At 38.0% G+C, this 10426-nt stretch overlaps 3 protein-coding genes across 3 annotated transcripts; all 3 read left to right on the forward strand.

Moving 5' to 3' along the window:
• The first annotated feature begins 1111 nt into the window (after window positions 1–1111).
• Window positions 1112–3132, forward strand: LOC130730173 (putative disease resistance protein RGA3). Its single transcript, XM_057582113.1, has one exon. The coding sequence runs from the start codon at window positions 1237–1239 to the stop codon at window positions 2959–2961; it is 1725 nt and encodes a 574-aa protein (XP_057438096.1). The 5' UTR covers window positions 1112–1236; the 3' UTR covers window positions 2962–3132.
• Window positions 3133–3664: 532 nt separating this feature from the next.
• On the forward strand, window positions 3665–5532 carry LOC130730175 (probable inactive receptor kinase At5g58300). The gene is made up of 3 exons (XM_057582114.1): window positions 3665–3890; window positions 3976–4311; window positions 4684–5532. The coding sequence occupies exons 1-3, from the start codon at window positions 3803–3805 to the stop codon at window positions 5310–5312; spliced, it is 1053 nt and encodes a 350-aa protein (XP_057438097.1). The 5' UTR covers window positions 3665–3802; the 3' UTR covers window positions 5313–5532.
• Window positions 5533–8312: 2780 nt separating this feature from the next.
• LOC130732588 (putative disease resistance protein At1g50180) lies at window positions 8313–9716 on the forward strand. Its single transcript, XM_057584603.1, has one exon. The coding sequence runs from the start codon at window positions 8474–8476 to the stop codon at window positions 8831–8833; it is 360 nt and encodes a 119-aa protein (XP_057440586.1). The 5' UTR covers window positions 8313–8473; the 3' UTR covers window positions 8834–9716.
• Window positions 9717–10426: the final 710 nt, after the last annotated feature.

Genomic DNA, 10426 nt, shown 5'->3' on the forward strand with positions numbered 1-10426 from the left:
TAGGCTCGAATATGGAGTGTTTGTCTCTGGAAGTTCAAGGAAGTCCTTATGAAGGAGCTTCCCAGCACATGGTTATTAGCTTCAGACCATCTTGCCTTTCTTGCCTTTACTCATTGTACCTTAGTCTTTGCATGTCCGCGCCTCAAAGAGTGACCGGGACGAGATGTTCCTTCATTAAGTCATCGAGTCCACCCTTATCACTGCTCCAATATGCAGGATTTTGTGGGCGTTGCTACTAAACTACCACCAAGTGTCTATACTGGGGCAGTTTCAAAAGCGATGGTACACAGTGGCAGTTGGTTTAGTTTACTGGCGGCTTTAACCCCCAGAAACTACCATTTTTTTAACTTGAGTATTCCCTCTTCCCCCAAATCGCGCGAGTGGTTTCCTCTCCCCTGAAATCTCAACAAATCACCACCATTCCATTTCCAGAGCTTCTCGGCACATTCCAGAGCTTCGCACACTGGTATAGAAGTTGAATCCCCTCTCTAATGCTCTTACGTTTTCTTCATTTGTCGCTTTCTCGCGTAAACTGTTAGGGTTTCACTTTCAACCCAATTTTGGTGTTTCGTTCAATTGTCTTTGGATTTTTTCTTGTTTTAGTTCAATTTTCTCCAGATGCTCAAGTTTCTTTCTAAATTTCCCACTGGTTTCATTTGAATCTGTGTGGGTTCTTCTTGCTCTCTATATTCTTTGAATTTACTCGAACACAGGATCAATAGACAACTTTGGCAATATAAGAGTGGTGTTTTGGATAAACCGAATATTCTGGACCACATAGTTAAAATACTTTAGAATTGGGAATTGGTTTTAATGCCACCCATTTTCATTTTCTTGTCATCCAATTTTAGTGCACTTATATGTGCGAGAACTAAATACACACCGCACTTATAAGTGTGAAACACAAATGATACATGGAAAATAATATACTTTGACACCCAAATTCTAGACAGAGAAGTGAGATATATAATGTGATCTGATAGAAAAAGAAATGTAGGAAGAAAATTTGAATGAAATGAGATTGAAGAGAAAGTGAGTGTGAGTATATCAAAATTGTATCGAGATTTACTGAAAAGGTAAAATTTGATTTTAAAGATTAGGTAGCATAATCAATGATTGGTTGTGAACTCTAACAGAATTGACTCATGTGCACCAAAAAGAGTTGACTTTGTTTTGTGAACAAGTATACTAGACTCGTTCATATCTGCACACCAATTCTGCTCATTCCTTATTGACATGGCTGAAGTATTTCTTTTTGATGTTGCTGAATCACTACTAGGGAAGCTTGCTTCTTATGCTTATGAAGAAGCTTCCCGAGCTTATGGTGTGTATGACGATCTGCAAGGGTTCAAAGACACTTTGTCTATTGTCAAAGGTGTGCTATTGGATGCTGAGCAGAAGAAGGACCAAAACCATGGGTTGCGTGCATGGCTGAGGCAGATTCAAAACATATGCTCTGATGCTGAAGATATATTGGAGGGATTTGAGTTCCGAAGCAAGCAAAAGCAAGTTGTCAAAGCTTCTGCCAGCACCAGGATGAAGGTAGGCTACTTCCTTTCTTCCTCTAATCCTGTTATTTTCCGTCTTAGGATGGCAAATCAAATCAAAGATATTAGGGATAGATTGGATAAGGTAGCAGCTGATGGGACCAGATTTGGACTTCAGATGATTCAGGTTAATCACAAAATTGGTGTGCAAAGGAGAGAAATGACTCATTCCCATGTTGATGCTTCTGATGTGATAGGAAGAGAGAAGGATATAGAAGAAATTATCCAACATTTGATGAAAACCCAAACCCACCTTGATGGGAGGGATAATAAAGGTGTTTGTGTTATTCCCATAGTAGGAATTGGAGGCTTGGGGAAGACCACACTTGCAAAGTTGGTGTTCAATGATAAGAGGGTTGATGAACTTTTTCAATTGAAGATGTGGGTATGTGTGTCTGATAACTTTGACATTAGGCAGATACTTATTAAAATCATCAACTCTGCCTCTGCTTCTAGTTCAGCTCCAACTATTGCTCCTGCCCACCAAGAAAACCTTAACAGTTTAGATATTGAGCAGCTACAAAGTCGTCTTAGATACAAGCTTTCTGGTCAAAAGTTTTTGTTAGTGTTAGACGATATATGGAATGAAGATCGTGCTAAATGGATTGAGTTAACAGATTTGATAAAAGCTGGTGCAGTAGAAAGCAAAATGATAGTGACCACGCGTAGCAACTCAATTGCTTCAATGATGGGAACTGTTCCCATGCATGTTTTACAAGGTCTTCCTCAGAAGGATTGTTTGTCTCTGTTTGTGAAATGGGCATTTAAGGACGGTGAAGAAGAAAAATATCCAAAACTAATGGAAATTGGAAATGAAATTGTGAAAAAATGTCGAGGGGTTCCGTTAGCTGTGAGAACATTAGGAAATTTCCTGTTCTCAGATTTGGATTTAGAGAAGTGGAAATTTGTAAGAGACCATCAGATATGGAATTTAGAGCAAAAGAAAGATGATATTTTACCTGCTCTTAAATTAAGCTATGATGAAATGCCATCCTATTTGAGACACTGTTTTGCTTCTTTCTCTCTTTATCCTAAAGATTTTACCTTCTCAAGTGAAGAAATTGTCAGTCTTTGGGTGGCACTTGGACTAGTTCAATCCTGTGATGGAAGTCAAAAGCTAGAGAATACTGCAAGAAAATATATAAATGAGTTGCATTCAAGATCATTTCTTGAAGATTTGGAAGACTTTGGCCACTTTTACATGTTCAAAGTCCATGATTTAGTGCATGATCTTGCCCTGTATGTTTCAAAAGAGGAGTTTCTAGTGATCGACTCACATACTAAGAATATACCTGAGAATGTGAGGCATTTATCAATTGTTGATGAAAATGATTTACTTGGACATGCCCGCTTGGTTTCCCAAGTCCAGAAGTTTAAGAACTATACAATTTCCCAGCGAAGGAGTAGGTCTTAACAGGCAATTTCTTTTGGACACATGGGTTTCAAGATACAGATACTTGAGGATTTTAAATTTGAGTGATTCCACAATTCATACTCTGCCTAATTCAATTGGTAAACTGGAGCATCTCCGACATCTTGATCTTTCCAATAATTGTGAAATAAAAATTCTTCCCGGCTCTATATGCAAACTCCAAAATTTGCAAGTTTTGTCACTAAGAGGATGCAAGAAGCTTGAAAAATTACCTCAAGGATTAGGGAAGTTGATCAGTCTTCGGCAACTGTACATAACCACGAAGCAATCTGTTCTTTCAGAAAATGAATTTGCAAGCTTGAACAATCTTCAAATTTTGTGTTTTGAACATTGTGACAACCTCAAGTTATTGTTCAGTGGGATGCAAGTGCAACTCCCTTCCCTTGAAGCATTGTTTATTGAATCATGTGGCAGCCTAGAGATGTTACCTCTTTGTATTCTACCTCAGTTAGTGGTTCTGTCAGTTGTAGATTGTGAGAGGTTAAATCTGGATTTGGACCACCATGACAGCTCAATCCAAAGACTAAAGCTGAATTTTCTGAATCTTGAAGCCTTGCCGCGGCTCGCGACGCTGCCTAAATGGATTGATGGAGCTGCAGACACTCTACAAACCTTAATAATCAGAAATCTTAATTTGTCTGAACAACCTCCTTTCCGCATGATGCCTAATCTGAAGAGGTTCCATATTGCAAACTGTCCTTACATCATGTATCTTCCATTTGACATGCACCCTCCCAATCTCACTGCCCTAGAAGTACTGACCATAGATGGTTGTCCTGAATTATGCCAAAAGTATCAACCACAATCTGGTTAGTACTGGCCCATGATTGCTCACGTAAAAAATGTTACCATTGGGGTGGGGAACCAACAAGAGAGAAGGAACAACGTTCGTCATGGTCATCAACTTGAAGGTAAAACTTGTCACTTTCCTTTTGAAGTTTGAGTTCCTACCCCCCAAACACTTTGTTATTCTGAATCTTTTTTTCCCCTGTCCAGTGCAAGAAGCGGAGAAAACCAAGCTGGTTTTCTTTGAAGGCTCCGCTTATAATTTTGATTTTGAAGATTTGCTGAGGGCTTCAGCTGAACTTCTTGGAAAGGGTAGTTATGGTACTACATATAAGGCTATCTTGGAGGAGTCAACAACAGTTGTGGTGCAAAGGTTGAAAGAAGTTGGAGTAGGCAAGCGGGAATTTGAACAGCAGATGGAGATCTTGGGAAGGATAGGACAGCACCCGAATGTGCTGCCTCTTCGCGCTTATTATTATTCAAAAGAAGAGAAGCTTTTGGTTTATGACTATATCCCAAATGGCAATCTATCTTCCCACTTGCATGGTATGCATTTCTCTTTCCCCTTGTCAGGCTGGACTAAAAAATTTGAACTTTTGTTTTTCTGCATTTGAGCTCATACATGTTATGCATGAAATTTTGAGTGTAGATCATTTTTGACTTCATGATATTTGATTAGAAGAACATACCCTACTATTGTTGCGTAAATGTAACAAACAATTAATGGGGAGATCAATGTCTGACATGTACACTTAATTATAAAACTGCGATGACAAAATACTGAAATAAGAAGCCATCCATTAGTCTCAAGATTGAAGTTCTTATGGATTATCTGATCTTCTAACTGTTGATGTTTTTCTGTATATACCTGTGTCAGCACTTCACTTTCACTTAACTCGAATCTGAATTTGATGACAGGTAATAGAGCAGGTGGAAGAACTCTATTAGATTGGAACTCCAGAGTAATAATCTCTATTGGAATTGCCAGAGGAATTGCTCACTTACATTCAGTTGGCGGTCCGAAATTCACTCATGGAAATATCAAAGCCTCAAATGTCCTCCTTAACCATGATAATGATGGCTGCATTTCTGATTTTGGCATGACCCCACTCATGAATGTTCCTGCAACCCCTTCTAGAGCTGCAGGTTATCCTGCTCCCGAGGTGATTGAAACCCGGAAGCACACTCATAAATCAGACGTGTACAGTTTTGGTGTGATCCTTCTGGAAATGCTTACAGGGAAAGCGCCACAACAGTCTCCGGGACATGATGACATGGTTGATCTCCCTAGGTGGGTCCAGTCTGTTGTTAGGGAGGAGTGGACAGCCGAGGTATTCGATGGGGAGCTAATGAGGTACCAAAATATAGAAGAAGAAATGGTGCAAATGTTGCAAATCGGCTTGGCATGTGTGGCGGAGGTTCCAGATATTAGACCAAGCATGGAGGAAGTAGTGAGAATGATAGAAGAGATCCGGCAATCTGACTCAGAGAATCAGCCATCTTCCGACAAGAACAAATCCAAGGACTTAAATGTTCCAACTCCATGATTAACCTTTTTTTCTTGTGTTCAAAACATTGAATTCAATGGTATATAAGAGTGAATGAAATACTTGTCTCTCAGATGGAATTACTTTTGTTTTGTTCAGTAGGATGGTTTATTTTCTTGAAATTCTTATGTATTAAAGTTGTGAATTTGTGATTCAATTCATGATTTTCATTGAAGAACAATTTGTTGATCTTTTTTAACTGTTATGCTGGTTGTTGACACCCTGTGTGGAAATCTATGTGAAAATGATACATATATGTCTGATATATGAATCATGACTCTAATTATTTATGAACTTAAGATGATAGAGTTAAAAATGGCCATAATCTCTACATGCATAGACTCTGAACTTGTTACCAGATCCTTTGTTACTTGCTTACCAGTACAAAGTTTCCAACTAACTGCATATTCCGAAGTCATACTGCAATGAGGCTTTTTGATTTGCTAAGTAAGTTGTTTCTAGTTTTTAGAGATCAATCGTAGTAGGTTGATTACCTGTTGATCTTATAATGTTATGATTATCATCAAACAAGAATTTTAATCTCTCACATTATCTATCATCTACCTCAATCCGGTGACGTCAATTTTAATAACTTAAGGCCATGATACATGTAATTTTTTCATTTTTAAGCTCAGTGTCTTTCCCCTTGAGTAGCTACTGCCTCTTAGTGAATTCATATTTTCCAGTGGAGTCTGTCGAACAGAGGCTTCGTCCCCATATGAGCCCAGACAAAGCTGTGCCCGGGGCGATAATGTTGGACTCACTGGCTTGCAAGGTGAAGTGCCACTGGTCAACTATCAAAACCCAAAACTATGGCTGTTTAGAAACCTGCATACATGACATGACATGCTGCATGACTTGACTACCAAGGTTAACCTGCTTAAGGACTCTACTCTATTGGCAGCGTTCTTATCGGAATCAGACTTGGAGGTTCCATCTCTGCGGCGGAGCGTTGCTTGGACTAGCAATGAGTGCATAGTGGAACTTCTTGTACCACAACGTGGGGTACCTACTGTAAAAGACACTTTGATGTTGAAGTCAGTGCGAGAGTAAGGAGAAAATCCATGAGTCTTAGAAGAACTTAAAAATATGCTAAAATGTATAACATCTTAAATAAATGAATGACCAGCTTAGTGTTGTCTTTGCAAGTTCAAGGGAAGTTCTTATGAAGGAGCTTCTGAGCGTATGGTTGGCTTCAGGCCATCTTGCTCATTGTATCTCGGCCTTTGCATGTTCGCACGGACACTGGCTGTAACGGAATGTTCTTTCACTACGCCATCCAGTCGGCTTTTATCACTACTACAGTATGCGGGTTTTGTGGCGGTTGCCACTAAAGTGTCTTTACTGAGGCAGCTTCAAAACGGATGGTACACAGTGGCGGTTGATTTAATTTACATGGCGACCTTAATCACCAGAAAGTAAACTTTTTAAATTTCAAAATCGCACGAGTGTTTCCTCTTATTCGCACGAGTGCTCTCTCCCCTGAAATCTCAACAAATAACCACCATTCCCTAAAACCGCTGCAAACCACCACCACCATTTGAATTTTAATTTTCAGAGCTTCTCACACTGGTATAGAAGTTGAATCCCCTCTCTAATGCTCTTACGTTTTCTTCATTTGTCGCTTTCTCGCGTAAACTGTTAGGGTTTCACTTTCAACCCAATTTTGGTGTTTCGTTCAATTTTGTTTGGATTATTTCTTGTCTAGTTGAATTTACTCGAGACACTCGAGTTTCTTTTGATTCTATGGTTTTCGAGTTATTTTTTGTCACTAAAATTCCCATTGGTTTCGTGCACAGATTTGTTTGGAGATGCGTTTGATACAAAGAGGAATTGGTGGATGAAGAAGAACGTGATACAATGAGGAGTTTTATGACAAACCAATGTCTCAATTGGAACCTCTCACATTTCCTGGTACCATAACCTTCTAGTTCAAACTTAAATAATAAGGCTCATAACCTTGTTTTATAATATTAGCTGTGTTTCTCATTTATGTCAAGCAAGGTACGAAGCACCGACTCTAACGCGGACACCAAGCACGACACCGCGACAGAGGTAACATCCAAAAAGTAGGATGCAGAGACACCACACATACATATATGCACATTTTCAAAGTCAAGACAACTTGGTCTATATAAAGAAAATATATGTCCAAAAACGAAATAACTAATCTATCTAACGATTTCCGCATCTTTCTTGATCATCATTGAAAAGAATAGACTCTGTTGATGATCCAAACTCATCTCCCACCATATCTCACATGTTAATTCAAATAAAAAAAAAGATATTTTATTTTTGGCTTTAAAAAAATAAATAATATTTGTGTTCCACAAGTGTTTAGCCAACAAAAGGTGTTGGCTTGAAGTGTCTGAGTGGAAGAAAAAAAATATTTTGCTCGGACACAGAAAAAGGTGTCTAACACATCTCGTACGAGTGTCTGTATCGTGTTAGTGTCCAACACGGCACGGGGAAACGCCTTTCAAATGAAGAGTCGGTGGTTCAAAGCAAGCAAGTGACTGTTATTTTGTCTAGCTAAATCGATTAGTAGTATTCACTTATTTGTTTAGTAAAGAAAAAATTATTTCTTTTACTGTACATGGATGTTTGTGTGTTCCTCTCGCACCTTCTTTCTCGCATAACAACTTACAGGATGAGCTTAAAGTTAAAGGGACACAGGATGAATAGACAGGCAATATAAGAGTTGTGGGTCCAGGTCCAGCAAGGGAGAGTAGACATGAAAATGATGGCATTGGACCACACAGTTCAGGTACTCCAGAATCACTTATCATGATGGAAAATAATATACTTTGACACCCAAATTCTACCATGTACCTCAAGTGAGATAGAAATAAAAGAGAGATAAGTGAGACATATAATGTGATCTGATGGAAAAAGTAGTAGACTAGGAAGAAAATATAAATGGAATGAGACAAAGAGAAAGTTAGTGTGAATATATTAAAACTTTATCCAGATTTACTTTACTGCATACAAGAAAAGAGTAAAATAAGATTGGGTGGCATAATTTATAGTGTATCAATCAGTAGTTGTGGACTTTAACAGAAATTGACTCATGTGCATCAAAACGACTTGACTTTGTTTTGTGAACAAGTATACTAGAATCATTCATATCTGCACACCAATTCTGCTCATTCCTGATTGACATGGCTGAAGCATTTCTTTTTGATGTTGCTGATTCACTACTAGGGAAGCTTGCTTCATATGCTTATGAAGAAGCTTCGCGAGCCTATGGTGTGTATGACGATCTGCAAGGGTTCAAAGACACTTTGTCAATTGTCAAAGGAGTGCTATTGGATGCTGAGCAGAAGAAGGACCAGAACCATGGGTTACGTGCATGGCTGAGGCAGATTCAAAACATATGCTCTCATGCTGAAGATATATTGGAGGGATTTGAGTTCCGAAGCAAGCAAAAGCAAGTTGTCAAAGCTTCTGCCAGCACCAGGGTGAAGGTAGACATGTCTGCTAGTTACTGCGGTGCTAGAGAGTGTTCCAGAACCCGGTGACAAAGGTATGTCTGCTAGTTACTACGGAGCTAGAAAATGTCCATAAACCGGGGTAGTTCTGGAAGTCCGATAGACTTTATTTGGAGGTTAACTGTTCTGTGTGAACGCGGTGATACCGCTAAGGTTAACAATTGGTACCACATGCATGTGCATTAGAGTCACACATTGAGTCTCGCGTTTTTGAGTGGTCCTATGTGATGGAAGAGATATAAGAACTGTGATAGTTGTTGTCGGTGAATATCTGTGAATGATGTTGTTAGTAAAAGTTTGGATGACGTTTACTTTGTTAAAGATATTTTATTGTGGAACAAAGTTGCTAAGTAGAACTGTCTTTGGAAATAATGAGCAACGAAAGTATTATTGTGAAGAGAAAGTTTTTATAATGTAAACTTCTGTATTGTTCTTTCATTACCTGTTATTATGCTTAATTATATGATGAAGTTCTCACCCTTCTGTTGGAATGATGTTCTATGCGACATCGTACAGGTACAGGTGCTAGTGGAGCATCTCATGAGAAGTAGACAGAGAGCTATATACTGTTATTTAGATAGTGTTATCTAGTAGTATGAGGGTCAATTGCTCTGTATGTAACATTGGGGGACGTGGTTTAATAAATTATTTTGATGAGAGTAATTGACAACTCTTTTTGGTTCTTTCTTTTGTAAACTTGAGTTACATGGAGTTGACGTTTTGGATGGCCATAATGCCTATACTTCTTTTACTGAATTTTTTTTTTATTGAAGTATGTCTGGAAGATGATTTTTTTTTATGATTCTATTTATTTCCGTTGTGCAATGCATAAAAGATGAAGTATGATTATTTTATGAAATATTTTGATCTAAAGTTTGAGAACGTGACATATGTTATTGAGGAGATATGTAGTCTTGGAATATTTTTGTAATGCACTCTTTGAATATGCGTATAATCACTCTGATGTAAGTTTAAAATAAACAAGGGGATTAGAGGGTGTTACACCGCGCACCTACTGGGAATAGAAAATAATTGTTGCCATTCTTAGAAGGCATGGTTCAGCAACTTAATTTCATCATTAATAGATAAGTGAGGTGTTTCAGTGAGGTGTTTCTTTGTCTAGTAGAAAACTTGAACTCTTCAGAGATTTAGATTTTACTTATATTATTCAATCATGTGTGTATGTTCAAAATATTCTTGTATAATACTCGTCGAATGCTAACAGCAGTGGTATTAAGTGATAGTTTTTTTCTTATTTTACATATTAAAAATTATTATGGTTAGGTTAGCTAACCATGTATGGTTATTTTCGATCATTTCTAATGTTAATCTGACAAGTTAGTTTTTCGGTCATGAAGACTTTAATCATTCTGGCGCTATTATTGAAATTTTTAGAAGTAAAACTCCAATTACTTTACCTAGTGTGAATGGTGAAATTTGAGAATGCAAACTAAAACAGAAACCACAAAAAAAAAGTCTATATAATATAACACTTGGTCCTTTCAAAAGCATTTAAGTGTTTAACTGTTTATAGGTAAACCCCATAGTTTATTATTTTAGGTGGCCCAGAGTATCATCTCAGTTGATATGTGAGAAATTAATCTCCCAAGTACCGTTAAGGGC

The sequence above is a fragment of the Lotus japonicus genome, chromosome 1 (genome assembly GCF_012489685.1).
Source record: "Lotus japonicus ecotype B-129 chromosome 1, LjGifu_v1.2".
NCBI classification, from domain to species: Eukaryota; Viridiplantae; Streptophyta; class Magnoliopsida; order Fabales; family Fabaceae; genus Lotus; species Lotus japonicus.

Excerpts from the sequence above, each read along its gene's own strand:
- LOC130730173 (XM_057582113.1), top strand. The coding sequence starts at position 1,237 with ATGGCTGAAGTATTTCTTTTTGATGTTGCTGAATCACTACTAGGGAAG.
- LOC130732588 (XM_057584603.1), top strand. The coding sequence starts at position 8,474 with ATGGCTGAAGCATTTCTTTTTGATGTTGCTGATTCACTACTAGGGAAG.
- LOC130730175 (XM_057582114.1), top strand. The coding sequence starts at position 3,803 with ATGATTGCTCACGTAAAAAATGTTACCATTGGGGTGGGGAACCAACAA. Across the intron at positions 3,891-3,975 it reads TCATGGTCATCAACTTGAAG|TGCAAGAAGCGGAGAAAACC; the intron begins GTAAAACTTGTC and ends TCCCCTGTCCAG. Across the intron at positions 4,312-4,683 it reads TCTATCTTCCCACTTGCATG|GTAATAGAGCAGGTGGAAGA; the intron begins GTATGCATTTCT and ends ATTTGATGACAG.